This window comes from Solanum dulcamara, chromosome 9 (assembly GCF_947179165.1).
Source record: "Solanum dulcamara chromosome 9, daSolDulc1.2, whole genome shotgun sequence".
Lineage (NCBI taxonomy): Eukaryota > Viridiplantae > Streptophyta > Magnoliopsida > Solanales > Solanaceae > Solanum > Solanum dulcamara.
This window is the reverse complement of record NC_077245.1, coordinates 66508794-66534551: the sequence shown is the minus strand read 5'-3', so window position 1 is coordinate 66534551 and position 25758 is coordinate 66508794. Positions and strand designations below refer to the sequence as shown.

General features: G+C 35.3%; 2 protein-coding genes across 6 annotated transcripts; both read right to left on the bottom strand.

Annotated features, from left to right (window-relative positions):
- Positions 1 to 182: 182 nt before the first annotated feature.
- On the bottom strand, positions 183 to 6554 carry LOC129904282 (pentatricopeptide repeat-containing protein At5g38730). Of its 4 annotated transcripts, none has more exons than XM_055979825.1 (4): positions 4868 to 4973; positions 1769 to 4654; positions 1475 to 1688; positions 183 to 563 (listed from the first exon to the last, which is right to left on the bottom strand). In XM_055979825.1, exon 2 carries the CDS (start codon positions 4509 to 4511, stop codon positions 2739 to 2741), a length of 1773 nt encoding a protein of 590 aa, XP_055835800.1. In that variant the 5' UTR covers positions 4512 to 4654; positions 4868 to 4973; the 3' UTR covers positions 183 to 563; positions 1475 to 1688; positions 1769 to 2738. The 4 variants fall into 4 exon arrangements, with proteins under 4 accessions (XP_055835800.1, XP_055835799.1, XP_055835798.1 ...); XM_055979824.1 differs by having other exon boundaries at positions 1535 to 1688; XM_055979823.1 differs by lacking the exons at positions 183 to 563; positions 4868 to 4973 and adding an exon at positions 6471 to 6554 and having other exon boundaries at positions 1246 to 1688.
- A 5775-nt stretch (positions 6555 to 12329) lies between these two features.
- Positions 12330 to 24640, bottom strand: LOC129903141 (uncharacterized). Of its 2 annotated transcripts, XM_055978645.1 has the most exons (7): positions 24160 to 24640; positions 23607 to 23757; positions 22770 to 23045; positions 21636 to 21824; positions 20403 to 20621; positions 19755 to 20291; positions 12330 to 12376 (listed from the first exon to the last, which is right to left on the bottom strand). In XM_055978645.1, the coding sequence occupies exons 1-6, from the start codon at positions 24492 to 24494 to the stop codon at positions 19761 to 19763; spliced, it is 1701 nt and encodes a 566-aa protein (XP_055834620.1). In that variant the 5' UTR covers positions 24495 to 24640; the 3' UTR covers positions 12330 to 12376; positions 19755 to 19760. The 2 variants fall into 2 exon arrangements, with proteins under 2 accessions (XP_055834620.1, XP_055834618.1); XM_055978643.1 differs by lacking the exon at positions 12330 to 12376 and having other exon boundaries at positions 19584 to 20291.
- Positions 24641 to 25758: the final 1118 nt, after the last annotated feature.

The following is a 25758-nucleotide window of genomic DNA, read 5'->3' as shown; positions in this document are numbered from 1 at the left end:
TCAAAAATGAAAAGTTAGGATTCCTAACTTTTTTTTTTCTAAGTGCTTAAAGTCATTTTCTTTGACCATTGAAATTACTTTTATATCCCTTATATTTTAACTAAATTCCCAAACTACCCTTTTTATTCTTTTTATTCTAAAATTCACATCATTTTCCTCATTTAAGCACTTTTATCCAAACATTCAACTGCTTATTTATAAAAATAATTTTCAGTACTTCAAAGTTCTAAAAGCACTTCATACATAAAAGTTACTTTTTTTAAGCCCATCCAAACGGGCTCTAAATGAGAACAAAAGGATGTACTTGCCCCCTTCTCCGGCCGTTACCGCTCATCCACCGATTTTTGTGTTGAAATTCTGTCTTTCTCTTTTCAGACTGTTTTGTGCGTGCTATTCCTTACGTCCTGAGAAAGAACCTCAATGTACTCGGCAGATGCTAAAGCTGAAGCGTAATGGCAAGAATTGATCGAGCGAAGAATCACAATTCTCAGCTATCACATTCGTAAAGACTACTGGCCTAAAGCAAATCAAACATTGTGGCTGAATTTATTTTTTTGATTGATCTGCACATGAAATTGACAAGAATCATTGAAGTGTTTGTGGACAACCAATAACATTAACTATTTCTCGCAATCGAAATACACGAAAAAAATTAAGCATTCAAATATCAAATTTTTCTTCCTGAGAGAAGTGAAAAATGATGGAGATATTAACTTTTGTCTACTGCAAGATGAAAGAACGATTAACTAACATACTCACTAAGCCTTTATCAGTATGCAAATTCGAGCTTCTCAAAACAAAATTGAAGTTTACAGTTTTCAAAGCAAGGAGAAGTGCTGTAAATTTACTTTTGAACTGCAATAAAAAAAATACTCACTACTTTAATTTTGAATAAGACAGTCAACTAGTTGCTAGTCATTTTTCTATTATTTAGGAGTTAGTTCGTGATTTAGTGAATATGCTAAGATAGTATATTTTACTGTTTTTGTTTTATTTTATTTCAGGTCTTATAACTATAACTGCAGACACTAATCAAAGTGTTCTTCTATTGCTTACTTCCCTATTTTGTGATATATACTTTTATTTTTAAAATTACTGACAAAATTGTTCTCTTTCATGCTAAACCTATCATGAAAGTTTATCAAATAATTTTGAAGTGCAAAGTGACATTTAAGTTGTATCATAAGTTGTTGTCACAATATTATTTCAAGAACAGTCACCTACCATGCATTATTAAGATGGATGAATAAGAAAATAATTTCACGAATGCATGTTTTTTCATGTTTATGCCGATGGCTCAATTAGCCAAGTTAAGACAAATAGATTCATGCCAGTCATGAGTCATATTCACTATTGTTAGAGACAGTAGATCCCAGAACTTCTTTTATTTTTATAAAGGTGACATCTGAACCAACTTCAACACACCTCAATCACTGCACCGAGTAACGACTTGAGGCTAATAGGAAGAAATCACCTTAAGATTATTTTTTTTCCGTTCAAATTTGACCCTTGATCTCCCACAATTTTAACCCACCTCATTGGCCGTTGTGCCACACCCTTGAGTGCTAGCGTGTCCAGCAGATTTTGAGTTATTACACATTCAACAAGCCTGAGTAACGCCACCCCATAATTTTGCAGTGTCTTTTTATTGCATTTCATTGTTAAAAGGAGTGCTCATCTTAATTAACCTGCTCTCCCAAGACAAGAAAGGGAAAAGGTCAGCCAACCATGCAAAGCATATTATTCAGACAAAGGAGTGATGGCTTACTTTGTGGTGGCCTAAGCGAGATTCCAAGATCAGTTAAGCTAGCATGGGAGCATGCAGACAAAAGACCACACAATGTGACTTATCAGGAACCATATCTTTTCCTTCTGTGTCTCGAAAAAGTTCGACTATCTCCATGTTGCATCCATTAAAAGCATATCAAGCAGCAAAGAATTCGACATACAGTATCAGCATGAAGGACACCTTTTCTGAATCAAAGGCCCTTCCACATTTTGCGAACAATGTATTTCATATAAGTATTAGTTGCTACCTTCAAGGTCCAAGCATGAAAAGCATGTGAAAGGTCCAATTGAACTACAGCCAATCTCTTCCTTATATATCTGAAATATGATATATTCCAGGATTCCCAGCAGAAAGAAGCACAGTGGCAAGTTGGCTCAACCACCTTTATACAACAGCCAATCTCCTCCTGATGATATTGTACATTGTAATGCCCTCTTGAGGGACATCAAGTGTAAAGAAAATGACAAACATATTACAGCTTTTCATGTAAAAATTGGAATTATGACTTTGATAGCAAATGAGCCTTTAATATCCAAGGTTTCATTCAGCTCATTGCTGCAGCATTTGGTGAGGAAAATGATGTGACGTTCAGGCTCTTCACAGTTAGAAGCTATAAGACTTATGTAGCATGATAACAACCTTCCATTGGAAGGACTAGTGTGTGCATAAGATTTTAATCAACTCCATGAAACAGGGGACAGAAGATGGATGCACACAAACCAAGAAATATCCAGACTTCTCTCCAAATAATTCGAGCCTGGAATCACGTCTTCATAGTCAGAGGGCAAAGTTGACAGTGTTGTCCTTGCTTCATGTCTCCAGAGAGAGTTTGTGAGGGCACAGCAACAGAATCACATCTATTAGCAGAGACTGCTCATGCTTATAGCACACTACTTCAGCTATGATATCCATGTATCAAGAAAGAAAGGCTTCAGAAGCCAATTTGTTCCTAATATAGTATCTTCAATTGCTGGATGTCATCGCAAACAGTTCTGGATATCAGACCTCTTTGCACCACGTTACTCCAAAACATATATAAAAGGGCATTCTCATCAGAGTAAGAAGCATTAAAACTTTTGTACATTTTAAGGGTTATCATTAGCCTTCTTTTGTACATGTCCTCTAACAAATATGACGCAGTATCAACCTTCCCTGCCTTAAAGTAAGCATATGAAAGAGTAGCATATATTAGACTATCTCCAAGCATTCCCTTTGTTTGCATAATATGGAAAACTTTTTCAGCACCATCAATTTTACCTCTCTTGCACAACCTCCTTATGATTGCCCTATAAAAGGAAACATCAACAAGATAACCTCTTCTCGTAAACTCATCTGGCAATGATACAACTGCTACCTCATTATTCAGGTGGCAGTAAGCATCCACAAGCCACGAATATGAGCAGTAACTGGGAGAAAGTCCACTCCTAACCATGTCAAATAATACTTCTTTGGCCCCATCTGTATCCTTTACCTTACAAAATCCATGAATCATCGCATTGTAAGTGAAGCGGTCAGGTTTTAGTCCACCTTCCAACATCTTATTTTTCACCTTAAGAGCAGATTTCATATCCCCGATCTTGCAGTAACCATTAATCAAAGTGTTGCAAGTCACATTATCAGGCACGACTTTCTTCTCATTCATTTCATTTAATAGTATATTTGCATCCTTCGTCTGGCCTTGTTCACACAATTTCCGAAGAATTGAGTTGTAAGTAACAATCCCAGGATACAAACCCTTTGCCTCCATTGCGTCTCTCAATCTTAAAGCTTCAGTAACGTTGTTGGCTCTGCAATATCCATCTATCAATGTAGTGTAAGTAACCAGGTTAGTGGTAGCATCTTTAATTTCCTTGAAAAGCCTCATAGCCTCCCTCATCCTCCCTTCCCTGCAGTAACTGTAAATTAAAGAATTATAGGTTACAATATCAGGACATACTCGTGCTCTTTCCATCCTATCCTGCACGCACAAAGCTTCATAATGCATGCCTTTCTTGCAGTACAAAGATATCAATGTGTTATAAGTGTAAAGGTCAGGGAATGTAGCTTTAAACTCCATTTCTCTCAATAAATCTTCAGCCCGCTCTACATCACCAGACTTACAGCAGGCATGCATAACCACGTTATAGATATATATATTCGGAACCACCCCTATTTTTTGCATCTTTTTGTAAATTTTCCACAAAGTATCAGTCAACCCATCCTTGACCAATGAATTCAGAAGGGTAGTACAAGCATGCGTATGGGGCATCAGCTTAGAAACCCTCATATGCTCAAAAACTTGAATTGCATCATGGAGTAGTTTTGAATTAGCATAGAATATCACCAACCAACTTAAAAGATGTGAGTTCACATCATTATTCAGATTGGAACTCACAAGTGCATTTAGAACAGTCGGTGATGATAAAAAGTCTTTTACCGCCACCTTTTGAAGCATGTCTTGTGCAGTTTTGAAGTGTTTTTGTTTGGTGAGAATGTAAATCATAGTCCAAGAGGATTGCAACGAATGCTTGTAATTGGGAACTGATTCAGCCCACCGAAAGAATGACCATGAGAGGGAGAAATAATATTGCGATATATGAAGAAGAGCTTGACTAATAGTGGTGGAAGTCACAAATGAACCGATCTTAGGCTTCAAAAGATTGTCCCAGTGCCCCTTGAGGACAACTGCAGCAACAGCTTTGACCATTTCATTGTCCACATTTGCGCGAACCAGGTTGGCCATGGAAAAAGAAAGATAAGCAATCCACCCAAAGTTCAACACCACACTGGTTTCCAATATGTGATTCAAAGAAGTGGGAAAAAATTATTGAGAACCAGTTCTCGGCATTGGTGTATCTCATCAGTCATCAAACTCATCAATGCTGGCTGCAAAAGTAACATAAAGACCAAAGAGAGGATGATTTCAGAGTAAGAACTCAGATATAATAGAATAAAATTACTACTAACTACAAAAAAGAGAAAGAAAACGTAGTAATTATAATGAATTCAGTCCCTGCAGCTACAAGGACAAGGAGCTATGCAAACCTATTAAAAAAAGGACCTATGCTACAAGTATTGAGGTGATCAAGCTCCTAGTACCTATCTCTGTCTCTATAATGACTGGTAAGCTTCTGTGGCAACAGGCTATGGGAAGTTGATTGCAAGTTGATTTTCGCTCTCTTTTGCTAGAACCTATTGTGGTGTCCCCAAAGCAACTCCTGCATTGAGATATCCAGCCAGCATTTGGCTCACAAGCCAATTCTTCAGAAAAACAAACAAATGCCTTCCCTAATCCAATAACATGTGTGTATGTATCTTTTGTTTTTGTTTTTTTTGTTGATTTTATTATCAGAAAGTAAATGGCTGTAGATATCCTTCGACAATTAAAGGTAACCTTTATTGTAGTTCCTACACTACAATTTCTAACTATTAACTTGTACTAGTTCTATCATCTTAAGCCTTAATCATTTTTGCTTCTACCTGTTGAGGGACAAAAATTCTGCTAGCTATTCTGGACCAATGTCCACAGAGAAATTAGTAAGGTTGAGGGGGTGTGTAGATTTATCTCCGAACACTTGCAAAATATTAAAAACAAAGAAAAACAGAAGAATACCCAATTTTCTTCCCCCCCCCCCCCCCCCAGAGACATGAGCAAATTGTTTCACCTTTGCCACCTCCCATAAACCCTACCACCTTTGGTATGCCCTTTTCCTGCTTCAAGGCACCTCATGTACTTTCTCAACCCTAGCAACAACATCACAAGTATCACTTCCACCTAACGCCTGTTCTGCCTATTCGACCACCCAAACCATAGAAGCCCCAGTTACCCTCACAAGCCCACTGAAAACCTCGAATCGTACCCTAGCCCCCTCCCTATCATTATTTTGGATCTCCAATCATTCAAAGATACAATCAAGAATGAACAAGAGTAAAGGAAATCAATATGGGAAATAAATCAGACAGTTTTCCAAAAGTTTAGTTAAATCGTGCCTACACACAAAAGGTACAGCTTTTTGTTAAAGCTTAAATACACCCAAGGGTGACCCTCCTGTCAAACCTCCTCATACAAACACCCCTTAAACACGTCAGTTTATTCTTAATGAAACTGATAACAAAAAGAGAATCTTCTCAGTTGATTAAGCTACCTGAACTTTCACCTTGTTGGTGAGGACTCGATTCCCACTTTTTAATCCCGTCCCCAATTTCCCCTTCCTCTTCCCCTTTCCCTTCCCCTTCCCCCAATTTGAAAAAAAAATAAACTAATAACTTATATAAGGTGTCATTAGAAAAATAAAAGGAACAACTATTGATCAATCAAAAAAACAGGAACCATGACTTATCACCTACAAACCACTATAAAATTAAAAAAAAAATATAGAATCCAGGAATATATCTTCTATGGAGAGACTGCAGCATAGTTACAAGTTCAGTGATACTTTAATGTATAAAGCAATCTAATTTTTGAACCTTTTTTGAATGAACGTATCAAGAAATCTTCTATTTTCATTACTAAATACATTTGAATAATACAAAAATTGAAATTTGAGGTTATATGTATAAAATTGAAGAACTAAGGAGTACACATAAAAAGAACATTCTAAGGGATTCTACCATTAAAGTTAATTGCAGAAAGGAACAAAGGTTTTTCTCTTGACAGAGCTAGTAAAGAAGAAACTGTAGAGAGAGAAGAAAGAGTACTAACAGTTTGATTTCGCCGGAGGAATTTGCCGGAGGAGAGAAAGAGTACTGCTTGACCTTTGAGCTGTTTGGATTTGCTAATTTGAGGTGTATTAGTGGAAATAAATTTTACATTATAAAATGTGTGTTTAGTTTTTTTTTTTTTAAAAGAATCAATTAAATTAAAATATTATTACTATTTAAAAACCATACATCAATTACTTTTTACAATAGTAGGCATAACCCTATAATTATTTAATAATGCAAGTTGCGAAAATGAAAAATATTGAGATAGATGGGTGAGCACACTAGACGAGATAAGATTAGGAATGAAAATATCATGAGTAAGGTGGAAGTGACCTCCGTGGTGGACAACTGAGGAAAGCGAGGTTGAAATGATTTGGACATGTTAAAAGGTGACCGACAAATACATAGTGAGGAGGTGCGAAAGGTTGGATATCGTGGGTATGAGAAAAGGTAGAGGTAAGTCAAAAAAGAATTGTGGAGAATGATTAAATAGGACATGTAGCAACTTCATATTAGAGACTACATGACTTTAGATAGAAGGGTATGGAGGCCGTTGATTAAGGTAGAAGGTTAGTAAGTAATAGAGTAGTGTCTTGCTTTTTGACAGGTTTAGGTATTAATTGTATGCTTTTAGGTCTTACTTTTGATATCTATCATCATCTGTTGTTTATTATGGTTCAATTATCACCCTATTTTGTTGTTGCTAGTGTTTCTCTCTCGAAGGAGTTGCACTGCTTTCCTTATTAGTTGTGTTTTCTTCTTTCTTCTTCCTTCAACTTGAATTTATTGCACTTGAGTCAATGGTATTTTGAAAATAGTCTTTCTATTTAATTTTCATGATATAGAAATAAAATGCATGTGTTAGGGGTGTACATGAATCGGGTTGTTCAGATTTTTCAAATACTAAATCAAATCATATGTGCCGGGTTTTTAAATCTATAAATCAAACCAAATCAAATCAATAAAATTCTGATTTTTCAACCTCAGATTTGTTTTCATTGATACAAATATATATAATTAACTTGTGCTTCAAATATTTCTTTAGTCCTATCAAAATATAACTATCTAAGGTGTTTCTTAAGAAAATAACACAAAATATGATATGAGTGACGACACTAAAATATTCACAAAAAATAATAATGAAATCGCACAAAATAAATATTTCAAATCAATTAATCAAAATAAAATTGATCATAATTTAAAAAGTACTAAATCATATTTAAATAAGTGTAATAAGTATTAATTACAAACTAAACATTAAAGAAAAACTAAAATTAGGTTATGTATTTTATATGATTTTCTAAACCAATGTAAAACTAAAGAACAAATATTCAATATTATTTTCATTTTTAGTGTCGAATTGATTTTCTTTTTTGTTAGCATTAGTATTGATTTGATTTCGATTTGAGCTTTATTAAAGTTACTAATATCTATGGACTATAACATTTATTGGAGTCCTTCGAGATGGCTTAGTTGGTTTGGAGGGTGGTCATCCGTGGGATCGATCCCTCCTCAATGCCTTTTGAGTCGAACCTATCGCATAGGGTTTGCCTAGTGTGGTTTACATCTCCAATGTGGTTTACATCCCAATGTGTAGTTTGCAAGATATTACACTGTGGGGGGTTACCTAGTGGGCACAAAGTGCTCACCCGAAGGGTAGAGACTGTGGCAGAAGTTGTAGCAGCTACGAATTATCTTGGAGTTCCAAAAAAACATTTATTGGAATTAAAAATTTCAAGTCAAACTTGAAATAATATGTTAAAAGATTAAAAAAAAGACTATGAAAAAGTATAAGAAATATTTATAAATTATATCAAAGTAAATACTTTTATGTATAAAATAAGTTTAAAAAATTATATGTATAATGTCGGGTTGGTTTGGTCTCGGATTGACTTTGTATAGTTAACACCAAATCAACTCAAATATAGTTGGATTTTTTATTGTAACGACCTGTTCCAGTCGTTAGGAATAGGCCAATGGAGAAGGAATTTGGCCAGAAAATTTTGGGTAGTAACTTTGAAAAAATTTAGCCTGGGCTAGACTTGGATGTTCTGAGTCCGGTGAGGTCTAGGGTAACCCTCTGATAGGTGGAGAATCGAATCTGTAATATGAGTTAATTATCTAATATCCAAGACGATACGGAGCATTTACGACTTCGCAAAATCGCATTCGGGCAAGTAAAACTTCCGGAATTGGACTTGTCATGAAGGGTATAATTTAAGATGTCGTGGAGAGGGGGTGTTTTGTAAAATGGGAGTTTGGAGCTCAAGTTTCAAACTCTCTGTTTTCTTGCAACTCGCCAAAGCGGGACTGCTAGAGCGAGACGGTCCATCTAGAGCGGAGTAGTCACGACTTAAACATGGAAAAAAAACAGAACGGTTATTTTGACTCTCACTTCGTTCTTAAGAGTCCAGAAGCAACCTAGGGCAAATTCTTGCTGATTTTCACCATATTTTGTGTCTAAGGTAAGTAAATAACTCTCTTACTTGGTAATTTGATTCATAGAACCTAGAAACTATGTGGGTAATCATTCGGGGAGGGTTTTGGACTGAAACTAATGATGGAAAATAGCCCTAGGGTGGGGTTAGGATTATGCGTTTTGGTCTAGGAGGAGAATTATGTTATAATTCATTTGAATTGGGTCATTGTATTGATCATTTGTGTATATGTGACTCATTTTAGACCAAGAATAAGCAAAACAAACTCAGAAAGGGAAAACTCTTGTATCTTAGAGTGGTTGAAGCTCGAATTCGAGGTAGGTAATGATTTTTTTTCCTGTATGGGTTTCATGTACTTGCTAAATTACTTCATGGTATGCATATGTGTATATGAATAGGGAAGCATGCTAGAAATTATGTGAAATAATCACTTACTGGCCTGATTTCTAATGAACCTGTTATTAGTGGCATAATGTTGACTACTGAATGTAATTGTAGTTGCTTTGTATGTTTGGATTGGGTGTCACGTTTTGACATACAATTGGATCGGGTGTAACGTTCTGACACACAGTTGGATCGAGTGTCATATTTCAACATAAATATTGGATCGAGTGTCACGTTTTGACACAAATTAAGTGTATGCAGGTCCCATGAGAGGACCTTTATGTGAAGTATCATGATATTGAGGTTGTTGAACAGTGATCTTGCTGAGTATTATTTGAAATGAAAATTGTTAAGTTATTATGTATATATGTACTTATTATGTTGAGTTTACTTGTCCATGACTCACTTACTGGCTAACTATGTGATCCTACCAGTACACTGTTGATTTGTGTACTAATACTACACTTGTTTTATTTTTGTTGAGTACAGGGCATATTCAGCCGACTGCGGAGAAACCTAGCTTAGAAGAGTGCTAAGTTGTTCGAGTTCAAGGGTGAGCTAATTCATTCAGGATGTCGTGGACTCTTTACTATTTCTAGTCCTTCTTTCGAGATTTAGAGTTCAAGTATTGGTTAATTCCTTAATGACTTTCTTATGGGAATTGTACTCCTTTTCTAGACTTGCTAGTTCTTTAGAATTTTGGTACGAATGACTTTCAATTGCTAGGATATTTTCCACATGTTTAAGTTGTTGACTATACTTTCATGATTTTATGGGGACTCAAACTTATATCTTAATTAAGATTGCTTTCGCATACTTATCTTGTTTATTTACTGTGTTTGGTAATTATTGGGCTGCTGAAAATGATTTTCCTACTGGAGGGTTAGTATGGGTGCTAGTCATGGCGGGTCGGAGTCGTGATAAAGTTGATATCAGAGCTCTAGGTTCGTTGATCTCATCGTACCAAAATGAGTCTTTTAGAGTCTTACAAAACGGTACGGAGAGGTCTGTACTTTTCTTCGAGAGGCTATAGGATTTTAGGAAAAGTTTCTCTATCTTCTTTCTTTCGTGCTATAAATTGATTTCATTGGTATCTGGTGATCCAAATTGGTATTTAACTTCTTTCACTCTCTTGTCCGCAGATGGTTAATACTCGCTATAATGCTGTTAGGCCCATAGCTCTAGTTGAGCCAGATGAGGAGCCAGCCTTTCGAGGGCGGGGTAGAGGTAGAGGGAGAGCAGCACCCGCCAGGATGGAGGTTCCAGTTGAAGAGGTGCTAGTAGCTGAGGCCCCTCCTGCTTCCCAAAATGAGTTAGAGGAGAACCTAGAGGTTGGGGAAGAGGAAGGAGTTGTTGTAGAGGAGGAAGACACCAAGCTGGGGCTCCGATCTTTCCCCTCTAGACCCCATACTAGCGTAGCAGATCATGGGCCTTTTTGAGTGGGTTAGCTGGCACTGGAGCCATTCCCACCATGCATGCAGCACCAGCCCCAATTGCTCGTCTTTTTGCTGTTACGGCTTCGCTGGTAGATGAGGTGGCAGGCACTGATGCCTTCTTTACACCACTTATAGGTCCTGTTATGACTGGCACTAAGCACGACATGCTCACCCACATTTCTAGCTCAAGCCTCCAAGCTTCCATGGTATCGAGAATGAGGATGCTTATGAGTTCATTCTTGACTGCTACGAGAAGATGCATAAGTTGGGTATAGTACATCAGTAGGGGGTGAAGTTTGTGACTTTTCAGTTGCAGGGTAAGGCCAAGCAATGGTGGAGGGCGTATGTAGAGTGTCGCTCGCCAGTGTTACCCTCACTTACTTGGGTTCAGTTTCATGCTCTGTTCCTGAAAAACTATATTCCCTGTACCTTGAGGGACCGCAAGAAGGACGAGTTCATGGAACTGGAGCGGGGAGGTATGTGAGTGGCTGGTTATGAGGCGAAATTTCATGTGTTGTCCAAGTATGCTACCCAGCTGGTAACTACAGAAGAAGAGAGGATCCGGTTGTTTGTGAAGGGGTTGAAACCGGAATTGCAAGTGTTGTTAGTTCATATGACTTCGTCAGGTAGGAGTTCCAACGTAGTCACTGATTTGTAAAGAATGCAGAGGGTGTGAGGAGTGATGGGCAGGCCAAGTCATTGGCTAAGAAGCCCGAGAGCATAGGTAATTTCTAGGTATCCTATTCTAGAGGGTAAGGCAACCGGTAATTGCAGCCTGGCTAATTCAGTCAGCTCTGCCCACTTCTATTGGTAGTTTTTCAAGTACTCCCCAGTAGCATCCAACCCATGAGGGTTAAGGAGCATTATTCCCAGGTAGCAGGCTACCTTTTGATCATGGTTGTTTCAATTGTGGAAAACCAGGGCATATAAGGAGAGAATGTCCTCATTCCTGCGAAACAGTTTCAGCACCTCAGCAGTTCAAAACAGTAGTATCCACGGCCGAGGAGAGGCAATGATAGAGGACGTCCACAAGATGGGCATGGCGGAAACCAGAGAGACCATGAGGGATGAGGTAACGATGGTGCAGGTTGAGGAGAAGAACAACCAGGCAAGGAGATTGCCCGTCAGGATGACCGGGCTCAAATCTATGCATTTCCAGACAAGATTGAGGCAGAGACGTCTGACGCAGTGATCACAGGTACTATTCTTATTTGTGATCGGATGACAACTATTTTATTTGATTCAGGTTCTGTCATGACTCGACCTAAGGTCTAGTCGTAACACGGCGATCCAAACCCCGAAGGGCTCCAACCAAGCTTCTTGTACATATCATAAGCATACATAAGGTAAAAATATAAAAACAGAAACATCACAAGAGAGTCTAAACCATGAATAGAAATATGAAAATGTTTTATGACAACTTAGAATCAAACATATGTCCAACTAGATGCCTCTAAACATGAGTATGGGTGAGGGCTAAGACATCTTTCTATCTCACCCTCAAATTTACGACGTAAACAAAAGTCTTTTAAAAAATACAGTAATCAACTTGAAAATAGTCCCCGGTCAATGAGGACTCACCATAACACCTTGAGATAGGAACGCCTACTAGTTACGTGGACGATAAGGATCTTCAACCTCAACTCCTACATTATGAGATAATACATGAGAGAAACTACCCGACTAATGACTTTGAGTTGGCAGCGGTTGTGTTTGCACTAAAAATCTGAAGACATTATCTATATGGCATCAAGTATGAGGTGTTTACTGATCATTGCAACTTGCAGCATATGTTCACCCAAAAAGACTTGAATTTGAACAGCGAAAGTGGATGAAATTGCTCAAAGACTATGATGTCACTATCTAATATTGAGGCTAATGTGGTAACAGACGCGTTAAGTTGGAAACCGGTTAGCATGGGCAGTCTAGCCTATTTGGGAGCCTACAAACAGCCCCTGGCTAGAGAAATTCAAGCCTTAGAAGCCAGGTTCATAAGGCTAGGCATCTCAGAGAAGGGTGGGGTGATGGCCAATGTTGATTAAAGGAGCACTTTATAGAGGAGATTAAGACCAAGCAGTTTGAAGATGTAACTTTGAATGAAATTAGAGAAAAAGTGTTGATGGACAAGGTCCAAGATTCATCACTTGATGCAAGTGGAGTGCTCCAATTTAGGGGAAGGATTTGTTTTCCCCGGGTAGATGGCTTAATTGAGAAAATCCTATCTAAATCTCATGGTTCACGATACTCTATTCACCCTAGAGTAACTAAGTTGTATCAAAACTTGAAACGTCTATATTGGTGGTCGGGTATGAAGAAAGACATAGTTGAATATGTAGACAAATGCCAAAACTACCAACAGGTGAAATATGAGCACCAAAGACCTGCAGGTTTAGTTCAAAGAATGTCCATTCTAAAATGGAAGTGGGAGAGAATAGCCATGGACTTCGTGGTGGGACTTCCCAAGACTATGGGAAATATGACTCCATTTGGGTGATGGTTGACAGGTTGACAAAGTCAGCACACTTCATTCCGGTTAGAATGGACTATAATGCACAATAGTTGGCAAAGATTTATGTTAAGGAGATAGTAAGGCTGCATGGGGTGCCCCTTTCCATTATTTCAGACTGCGGTACGCAATTAACCTCTAAATTTTGGGGAAAGTTATATGAAGATTAGGGCACTCAACTCACTTTCAGCATGGCATTCCATGCACAGAAGGATGGATAGTCAGAGAGGACTATCCAAGTGCTGAAAGATATATTGAGGGCATGTATGATCAACTTTGGAGGACATTGGGACAAGTTCTTTCCCTTGTGAGAGTTTTCCTACAATAATAGTTACCACTCCAGCATTGAGATGGTATCATTCGAAGCTCTTTATGGGAGGGGATGCAGGTCTCCTATAGTGTGGTTTGAAGGTAAAGAAGTGGAGCCATTGGGGGTATACTTAGTGAGGGATGCTCAGGATAAGATAAGGAACATCCAAGCTAAGCTTCTAGCATCTCAAAGTTGTCAAAAAAGAGCATGCTGACCGTAAGGTGAGGGATATGACATTCGAGGCTAGTGAGAAAGTGCTTCTAAGAGTGTCACCCATTAAAGGGGTAATGAGGTTTGGTAAAAAGGGAAAACTCAGTCCTCGCTATATTGGCCTTTTTGAAATTTTTGACTGTGTAGGGCTAGTGGCGTACAGATTGGCCTTACCACCTAGCTTGTCTTGGATATACCCGGTGTTCCATATGTCAGTGCTGAAAAAGTACCATGGAGATAGGATTACATTATTAAATGGGACTCAGAATTTTTAAACATGGATCTTCATATGAGGAAGAGCCAGTTGAAATTCTTGATCGCGATGTCCAAAAGTTGAGGACTAAGGAGATAAACATGGTAAAGGTACAATGGAAGCATTGTTCGGTAGAGAAAGCTACTTGGGAGACCGAGAAAGACATATGGGACAAATATCCTCAGATGTTCATCGAAACAGTTACTACTCTATCGTTGTTCTAGACTTGTTTTGTCTAATTGGTTATTTGGAGACGAGTGATGGGTAAATTAGTATCTATTGTAATGGTCTGTTCCCGTCATTAGGAATAGGCCAATGGGGAAGGAATTTGGCAAGAAAATTTTGGGTAGTAACTTTGTAAAAATTTGGCCTAGGCCAAATTTGGATAAATTTTGAGTCAGGTGAGTTCTAGGATAACCCTGTGATAGGTGGGGGATCGAATCGGTAATCTGATTTAGTTAACTGATAGTCAAGATGTAACAACGTATTTATGATTTCGCAAAATCGCATTCGGGCAAGTAAAACTCCCTGAATCGGACTTGTCGTGAAAGGTATAATTCAAGATATCGTGAGGAGGGGTATGTTGTGAAATGGAAGTTTGGAGCTCAAGTTCCAAACTCTCTATTTATGTGTAACCTGCCAGAGCAGGATGGTCTTATCAAAGCAGGGCAGTCGCAACTTAAACACGTAAAAAAAAACAGAAAGGTTATTTTGACTCCCACTTCATTCTTAAGAGACCAGAAGTAACCTAGGGTGAATTCTTGCTAATTTCCACTTTATTTTGTGTATAAGGTAAGTAAATCACTCCCTTCATAATTTAATTCATAGAACCTAGAAACTACGATTGGTAATCATTGGGAGAGGGTTTTGGATTGAAATTAATGGTGGAAAATAGCCCTAAGGTGGGGTTAGAATCATGGGTTTTGGCCTATGAGGAAAATTATGTTATAATTCATATGAATTAGGCCATTGTATTGATTATTTGTGTATATGTGACTCATTTTAGATCAAGAACAAGCAGAACGAACCTGAAAAGGGAAAGCTCTTGCATCTTAGAGTGGTTGAAGCTCGAATTCTAGGTAGATAATAGTTTTGTTTCCTGTATGGGTTTCATGTACTTTCTAAATTACTTCATGGTATGCATATGTGTATATGAATAGGGAAGCATGCTAGAAATTATGTGAAATGATCACTAACTGGCCTGATTTATGATGAATCTGTTCTTGATGGCATAATGTTGACTATTGAATGTAATTATGGATGCTTTGTATGTTTGGATCGGGTGTCACGCTCCGAAACATAATTGGATTGGGTGTCATGTTTCGATACACATTTGGATCGGGTGTCACATTCTGACATAAATATTGGATCGAGTGTCACATTCCGACACAAATTAATTGTATGCAGGTCCCATGAGAGGACCTTTATATGAAGTTTCATGATATTGAGGTTGTTGAATAGTCATCTTGCTGAGTATTGTTTGAGATACAAATGGTTAAGTTATTCTGTATATATGTGCTTATTATGTTGGGTTTACTTGTCCATGACTCGCTTACTAGCTAATCGCGTGATTCTACCAGTACACTATCGATTTGTATACTGATACTATACTTGTTCTGTCTTTGTTGAGTACAGGGCATATTCAGACGGCTGTGGAGAGACATCGATTAGAAGAGTGAGAAGTTGTTCAATTTCAAGGGTGAGTTAATTCTTTTAGGTTGTCGTGGACTCTCTACTATTTCTAGTCCTTCTTCCGAGACTTAGATGTTCAGACATTGGTGAATTCCTTCATGACTTTCTTATGGGAATCTTACTCCCTTTCTAGACTTGTTAGTTCTTTAGAATTTTGGTACGAATGACTATCAGTTGCGAGGATATTTTTCGTATGTTTAAGTTGTTGACTATATTTTCCTGAGTTTATGGGGACTCAGGCTTATATCTTTAATTAAGATTGCTTTTGCATCCTTATCTCGTTTATATACTGCATTTGCTAATTGTTGGGCTGTTGAAAATAATTTTCTCATTGGAGGGTTACTGTGGGTGCCAGTCATGGCGGATCAGGGTCGTGACATTCTTTCCAATAACAAATCAAGTCAAACCAAATTGTTAGTGGAATTGTTTTCTTGATTTGCGATTTGGTGAGGTTTTCGATTTGATTTTGTCTATCCTAGTGTGTACGATCTACCTTTCATAAATTCCACTTGTGAGATTTTACTGTGTATGTTGTTGAATATCCAGTGATGGATAAAATTTAATAATATTTCTCATATAAACATACATTTGTCGAATCATTTTTTTAATTAACTTTTATTTTTAAATTTTAAAAAATCTAATGGTGTAATTACACTTGTGCAATCAACCAATATGTTTATAATTATGTTACGCCAATAAATATATCTTTATATTGTGTAATTACAAGACACTATCCTAATAATTACACCAAATCTAATGACGTAGTTTTCCAAATACACCCTAAAAATATTTTTAGTCTTAGGTGAAATATTATGAGGATGTTGTTAAAGGCTATTTGGACATACAAACATGAAAAAATTTAAAAATATTTTTCGCCCCTACCAAACACCCTTTAAATGCCACTTTTTTCAATACTTTCTCTCATTTAAAATAATTACTGTCTAATGAATTTGGATGATCTAGTTTACATAATAGTCAATATATATATATACTTACTTTTATGAATCTTTAGGGGAGGATCGATTCATAAGGCGATAGATAAGTTCAGCTCATGAAAGGGAGGTTAAAACCTTAGAGTTCAATGGAAGAGAAAACTCCAATCTCTTCAGCTCGTTAAAGGGATTCTGAAACCTTAGAGTTCAATGGAAGAGAGAACTATAATCTCTTGTTTTTTGTTGAAATATCACTTCCTAATTTATTCATCAAAAATTCCTTTAAATAGGAGTCTTATTACATCAATAAGAAGTCTAATTCTTATGGAAGAAAACTTAAATCCTATTCCAAACTGATAACTATAGCTTAACCTAATCCTTATGAAGCTACGAAACGTAAATCCTATTCTAGAATAATAAAGAAAACTATTAAAATATAATTAACTAGTTATCATTAAGTACTTAATTAATTTGACTTCCCCGTATCCACAACATTACTTCCCTCGTGTTGAGAGAGATTGTCCTCAAGCTCAAATTTCAGGGCAATCATCCAAAGAATCTGGAATAGTATCAACTTAATTATTCAATTTCATCCCTAGCCAATTTATCTTGAAGTTGACATTGATAAATTTGAACTCTATCAGTTTGCTGAAGCATGACTAATTCGCCCATTGGGCTGCTACTTTCATGAGGTCCAAATCGATGAAATTCTTCCCAACTCATTAACCCCTTTACTCGTTTAAGTTGATAATATCATAATGGTGCTTCTCCAAGCATGTGAAATCTAGCCACTCTAATCTTTTCCTCATCTGATGTATGTCGAGTTTTAAAAAATTGCTCACTTTGATGCGCCCAAATTAATGGGTTGTTGGTGTCATCATAAGTAGGAAAATTCAGTATTTCATACTTTGGTATTGTCGAATTGAAATTACCACTAGTTTGATGATTTTGATCAACTAGTTGAATAGGCAGTCTATTGCCTCTAGTAGTCGGATTTGTTGATCTACCTGTTGTTAGTGCACTACTATACTCTAACCTGTGGACTGTTGGTTTTGTAGAGCCAATTCCCAAGCTAGAATTTTTTTTTTGGATGACTTGGACAATTTTTTCGCTGAGGCATTGTTCCATTGCTGCAATTTTAGAGTCCATTAGGATTTATGTAATGGTATGTTTTTTTTATATCTGGAACTCATCTCATCGCCCATTGTGTTAGGCTCTGATACCAAATTTTTATGAATCTTTAGGGGAGGATCGATTCACATGGCGATAGATAAGTTCAGCTCATAAAAGGGAGACTGACACCTTAGAGTTCAATGAAAGAGAGAACTTTGATCTCTTCAGCTCATTAAAGGGAGACGGAAACCTTAGAGTTCAATGGAACAGAGAACTCTAATCTCTTGCTTTTTGTTGAAATATCACTTCCTGATTTATTCATCAAAAACTCCTTTAAATAGTAGTCTTATTACATCAATAGGAAGTCTAATTCTTATGAAAGTAGGAAACCTAAATCATATTCCAAACTAATAACTATAGCTTAACCTAATCCTTATGAAGCTATGAAACTAAACCTTATTCTAGCATAATAAAGAAAGCTATTAAAATATAATTAACTAATTATAATTAAGTACTTAATTAATTTGACTTCCCCGTATCCACAACATATATACATTGTATATTTAAGTAATATACATATAATGTACATAAAATATACATATCTATTAATATAATAATAACATACATAATCAGTTTTTAGATTTTACTATTATTTCAATCGTACTGATAAATAAGTTTAGTTAAACGGTACATATTGGTAACTGGTAAGTTTCCTTTTTATCTGATACACTAGCCGGAACGTGTTTTGTAAGACCTATTGGGTCATCATGGTATTTGTTTGAGATTTCTAACGCCTTTTGTAGTTTATGTCTTCTTCATTCATGAAAGAGAAATCTGTTCTCGTCTTCTTATTATTTCTTTTAAGTTATTAACTTCTGAAATGATATACTCTATTTGCTACGTGATTTTCGTTATTACTTGGTTATTTTGTACCTCTAGTTCTTTAGGCTTTTCCAAAATTGTCTTTACTAATCTTTCTATTTCTGTTTTAGTAGGTATTTTTTCAAGATTAAACTTAGTATTCAAGAAATGTATTTTCCTATCTACTTCTAGTTGTTGTGTTTTAAGAAAGTCGAAGTTTTGTTCTAACTTATTTAAAATCTTTGTTTGTTTATTTATGTTAGACTCTATGGTTTCTATGACGCGTATTACTACTTTGTCTTTTAACTGGGTATTATCACTAAGGTTTATAATTAGGTCGATTAAGGTATTGTGGTGTTTATCTTCTGAATGTAATATGTGTTCTCCTTGTGAGAAATTACACCTAATAGTGTTGGTTTTATGTATAACTATATATATATATATATATATAGTTATATATAGTTATATATATATATATATATACATTAAAAAAAAAAAAAGCAATAGACAGTTTGTTCCCGTAACTTCATCTATCTGTTCAATTAATTATAGTTCCTTTTTCACCTTTATTTTGTTTTTTCTTTGGATATTCCAAAATAAAAATAAAAATAAAAAAATCTACACATTCCTTCATTGATTTCTTTTATTTGATAAAATTTCAGACATTTTTCACACCTTTTGTTACAAAAGAGAGCTCAATCTTTGTACTTCAACAAATAAATATGTTCTTTTGTTCTTCCTTAGATGATGCAACTATGCCAAGGCAGATGAATACCATAGGTGTGGTTAAACCAAAATGCTTCTTATGATTTCTCTGTACTAATCTTGCATTAGAGATCTTGAAGGAAGGATTCCCTTAATGCACTTTGGCTTAATTGTAAGAGCGCAACACGAGATGTGTGTGGTAGACACACGTGATGAGTCAAATCCAACCACAAACAAGAGCCTAAACTTTAATTGGAGAAAGATAAAGGGGGCACAGCCATTGTTCACCGAGTTTCGATTTGTGCAGCAAAATTAGCAATGCAAATACTCTTATTACTACCAAAACTGTTTGCTCTACAAAAGGCTTGCACCAGTCAATACTAAGCAAGAAGCAGACAAATAACATGACAAAACTGCTAAGACAAAGAGACATTTGGCTTACTTAGCTTTAAGGGCTGTGCAAAGGGTAAACTGCTTTACTATTTTGCCTTACCAATAATGGTGATGAATTCCCAACATCTCTAAATGGTGGCCTTTTTAGTACTCCTGATTCTTTGCTGAAAGAATGTTCTTTTCTTCTCCCAACAGAAGAAACTTCTTGTTTACAACTCCTGTCATTGGCTCCGCGATTTTCCTTCAGACGATGCTTAAACATGCGCTTTTCCTTCTCTAGTTGTTTCCCTAATGAAACAGGTGGCAAATCTTTCATTGAAAACACTTCAACACCTCTTTGTTTTTGCAACTTCTGATTGACATTTTCTTCTTTCAACCGACAAACCAACACGCGTTTTTCCTTCTCAATTTGCTTGGCTAGTGACAACAAAGGTGAATTCGGAGTAGATGTTACCTCCCTCTGATCATATGCCATAGCTTTCTTTGTCCTTGATTTTTCTAGCTCGTCTTTCGCTGCAGTTAATTCACACTGCATATCCTTTGCCTTGGTTTCAAATGTTTGTGCTTTGTCTTTCCATTCTTCCACCTACAAAAGCCAAGTAAATGAGATACTTTTCAAGAAATAATATAGTGACCTGTTTCAAATCCAAACTTCTTTCTACAACATGTCATTGGAAACAAAGAACCAGATTCTTACTGAGGACTGTAAAGATTGGATTTCATGAGCAAAGTCTAGGGCTCGGTTTTCCCAGAAATCGCGAGAAGCCTGAAGTTCTTCCATCTCTCCTCTGACTTGCTGCAGCATTTCCTGCATTTGTGACCATTGCTCAGTTTCAGCTCTCACTTGTTCTACGATCCTTCGCACTATAGTCTTGCAACGCCCTGAGCATTTGTGCTCCTCAAGTGGTGTCATGTCCTGTTTATATGAACAAGGGTACAAAAACTGTTTCTTCAGTTCAAAACTAGCGATAAAACTCTAAAATATGATAAAGACAAGTACGCCATATCGCAAATGCATGATTCTTGAGATGTTATGCAAAATACTCTCTTTAGGATTGATTTCACAATGATCATCCAACTAAAGGTCTATTACAACAAAGCCATAAAACTAAGTTTAATAACTACGATAGAACACATCAACTATCAATATATTCAGCATAAAATGAAAATCACTAGAAATATTAACCCGACCCTGACATTACAAGCAAGTTTCCGCGTAAGATAAAATTGCCAAACAACTACAAGGTCCTATCCAGCATCTAAACAACTACAATTAGCAAAATAAAATTTTCAGGTAAATATAGGATTGATTTCTCAGTTAATCACTCAACGAATAGTTATCATCTAAGAAAAGTCCCCCCTCTTCTTGATTCCAATTTTCTTCAATAAAGAAAATGACTTTCTGAGATAATAATTATTTGCAGTTGAGTGATTACTAGTATTTTGATGATTTGTTTGTTTGGTAATTTTATCTTATGTTGATATAGCTACTTGTCCACCATTTACTTTAAACATATTTTAAAATAACTCTAGGGTCTTAGTAGTATCAAAATCTTACTACAAGACACCACAAGAAATACTCACTCGTTCTACTTTTCTTTTAGTTCATTTTAAAAAGAATATTTTTTTTCCTTTTTAGGTAACTCTTTCATTATAATTTTTCACATAACATCTTTAAGATCAAATGATTAAAAGACATTTTGATACATTTGACATATCTTTAATTTAAGAGTATAAGATTCAAAAGTATTTTTTACTTTTTTATAATCTGTATCAAGTTAATACACCACAAAGGAATTGAAACGGAAATAGTAATACAATAAGTTCACTATTGTAAGTGTTATACATCATGTTTAAATTAATATTGAGGTACAGACAGAGAAGTACAATTATTATATGCATAAAAACATTTTATCTGTTCTGACTGTACCTGAGATGGTTGTTGTCTTGTAGAGAAAGTTGATGTAGGGTCTGTAAAAGAGTCAATTCTCTTGGAAGTTGAAGCTGAACTGGCAACTGAACTGTTAGCTGTGCTTGAAAGTATTGCCCCATATTCTTCCTCCATTCTATCTAACATACCCTTTGACAGTCCTTCCATTTTTTCCCTCAACAACTCCACCTGCAAAACATTTTTTCAAAATATTTGAGGGAAACTTTCACGTAACTAGTAAAGTCATCGTTATGTGATCAAGAAGTCATGAATTTAAGCTGTAGAAACATGTTATTGAAGAAATGTAGGATAAAGTTACATACAATACAACCTTGTGGTCCGATACTTTTTTCAGACCTTATATATAGCAAAAGCTTAATTCACGGGACTGTTTGTTTTTTTTGTCATTTTTCCAAAATCAATAATGTACTAAAGTTGACTTATTTAAAAAATAAACACCACCACCCCTGTTGTTTTCTTTCAATTTTTTTATTACAATATCTTTTTTTAAATGGTCCACGTGGAGTTACCAGTTACCCTTATTCCAAGGTGAAATTTTCAAATGATAGCAGGTTCTCAAATAGTTCATTCTCAATCATAATTAACTAATGCACACAACATTTCAAAAGTAAAACCAATTATCTTGTTCTTTTCTCAACAAAAAGTCTATATATTAAATAATCCTATAATAATTACTTAGTTGATAAACATGCATAAATGGCTTTCTTTATAGCATCTATATATTAAGCTAAATACATAATCAAGATTACAACTTTTTCGAGTCGTGGAAGCAGTCACTAGTGCTTCTATTAAGATATATTATTTACATCACACCCTTATGCAGTCCTTCTTTGGATCTTGTTAACACAGGATGTTTTATGCATCAGGTTGCCATTTTTTTTCTTAGCAACTATATACAATAACATACCTAGTGAAATTACATAAGTGGAGTATGGGGAAGGTAGAGTGTACACAGCCTTTTTCTTATACCTTATCATACAGAAACTAGAGACTGTTTCCAATAAATCTTCAGCTCAAGTAAAGTATATCAAAACAATTAAGAAAAGAAAATACACAAAAAGAATACCAATAGCAACAACAATCAATATGAAAAATGAAAAAGGGAAAACTTACATCAGTAGAAGTATTCTTGCTTTCTTTGTCAATTTCATTGGTTGATTGAGACAATTGTTGTAATTCCTTGAGAGCTTTTTCATCTGTTAAACCTCCAAGCTTCTCTAGCCTTTTCTGTAAATGACATGCTTTTTTATCAAAATTACTACAATGTCTCACTTCAACATCTTTATGTTTACAACTTTTTTTTAACTCCTCAAGTTTCTCTGCCAAATCTTCAATCTCTTCTTCCAATACTGCATTCACATTCTTCCCTTCAAAAATCTTCTTTTTCCCCTGTAAATCAAGTAACAAAAATTTTAACTTTGCCTTTATCTAATAAAATAATATAAACAAAGTAAAAGAAAGTCAGGTTCTGAACTTAATTGACATTGAACTTCCTCAAAAGTAAGAAAAAATTACAAAAAAATCAAGAACTTCTAAATTTCACTTTTAATATTCTACTTTGTTCAATGAAATAGAACATTTCTGGAAACCATAACCCCATTACCATTTAATAATTCTACTATATTTCAAGTTAAAAAATAAAAGCAAAGAACATTAAGAAAATTATTTCAAATGTATAAAGAGAAAAATTGAACAGTGGAGCATTTGTTGGACAGTGGGCTTGCATGAAAAATCTGAAAACCTGTTTTTTTTTTCTTTCTACATTTGAACATGCATTTGACAATTAATAATTATACATAAATATACATAATAAGTGAGTTCAGTTTCCTAAAAAATATATTTGTATTATACTATTAGCATATATAAGGTAAATAGTTACTCTATTTGGTATTTTTAATAGCATGAATATAATCACACAAGAAACTACGGAAACACAGTGTTGATACTCACAGAAATGAGAGTGTGAACAGCTGATCTAAGAGTCTTCTCCATCTGAAGTCTATTCCTTTCCAATTTCTTCAAAGCAAATTGTCTTTCCATCCTTAAGAAATTACACTCCGCCCTTAACATCTCTGCCTGAAACCTCCACTTCTCCTCAACCCTGCCACCACAAAATATAAACAAAACAATATGTTTATATCAAGAATCAATTTTTCACATTTAGAATGTACTTTTCTTAATTAAAAAAACAAATTTGCATTAATTCAAGAAAGATTTCTCAGCCCCACTTTTTAGGAAACTGTAAAAATCTTAACTTTATGTGAAAAATCAATCTTGGTTCATAAAATTATATTTCCAGGAGGATAAAGGGTTTTCTTGAAAAACAAATTTAACATTAATTCAAGCAAAAAATTTCAGTCCCACTTTTTAGGAAACTGTAAAAATCGTATCTTTAATTTACAAATAGTCAAATAGTCAATCAACTCAGTTACTAAGATTCCTTGTAACTTTAAGCTACACTATCAAACTTAGTACATTTAAAAAAAATATTGATTTAACAAACCTCTCTCCGCCATTGGCAGCACCTTCTTGCTCTTGTTCTTCAACTCTTTCTCTCCTCTGAGCCGAAGAAGGAGACGAAGAAGCTGAAGAGTTGAGAAGAACAATGGGATTGACAGAGGAAGAACTTCCATGAAAGTGTCTTTCTTGATCAAATAGACTTTCTAGCTTCCCTTTGTAATAGTCGTATTTCTTTTCGTGCATCTCCAATGGATAAAGCTGCTTCTTTTTCGCATTTCTTGGATTTTTGCGGCGGTTTCTACGGTGGAAATGGAGGATTTTTGGGCTTGGTGGTGGTGGTGGTGTTGGGTGCCATTTGGGTACTCTTGTTGATGACATTTTCTTGTATTTGTGTCGCTGGTTTTCTCTATGTCTAGTCAATGTTGATCTCAGTGTTGTGTTTTGTCGTTTAAGCCTTTCTTTTTTGCAGTATTTGTTTGGTGCAACAAATTTGAATTTAACGGCTTGAGAGCCTAGAGTAAGTGAATATATTTAACCTTTTTATATTTATATAGAGAGAGTAAATGGTGCTGAGAAATGACACTATTGCCCTTATGTTTTAGGCCCTCATACTTGTCCATTTTGATCTTTGTTGACTTGACACTCTTCATGGTACTATGGGGTCGTTTGTAGAGTGTATTAGGTAAAATAGTTCATGTATTATATACTCTTTCAATTTCAGAATAATTAAATTATTAGGGTTGTTTCACATTCTTTGTGAATTCGCTTGTCCAACAGATTTCTTGACTGTCCGAGTTTAAGAAAAGAATATTAAGACTTTGGTTTCCATTTTTACTCTTATTAATTACTCCCTTCATTCAATTTTAGTTGTCAGGTATAATAAAAATAGTTATCCCAAATTAGTTGTCAATTTAAACAATCAAAAAATAATTAGTTACTTTTTTTCAACTCTACCCTTAATAAATTAAGTCATTTTGAAATATGAAAAAAGTTATTATTGCAACTCTACTCTATATTAATGCAATTTTCAAAAAGGTCATTTTAAAGTTATAAGATTACTTCTTGTTAAATTTTTGGTATTTGTTGTCTGTCATTCAATACAGAACACATCAATCTATGATATTAAATATATAAATTTAATAATTCACTAATAGAGACTAATTCTCCTAATGATTGAAAAATATTTATAATAGGGTTATATTAGTCAAATTGCAGCTCTTATTTATTTTTCTTAAGGATTGTGCAAGACCTTATCTTTACAACTAAAATGGGACAGAGGGAGTATTGTCAAATTACTCTTTAGAATGAATATACATTAATTAAAGTTTCTTGAACTCATCACATAGGAAATCCAAATGAAGGGTAAAAATGGAAGAATATTTCAAAATTATTTTTACAGATTGAACAATTAAGTTAATTTGAAATATAAAAAATGTCTCGACAATTCAATTATTTTGAAATGGAGGGAGTATGGTATTATTTTGTACTATGTTTGATAGAATTTTGGGGCTTATCTATAACTAATACATGTATTAGTTATATTATAGGGTGTATAACTAATACCTTCCATTTGATGGTATTAGTACTACATAGGATTTAATATCATGGGATTAATATATGTAAAGATCAAAATACCCCTCAA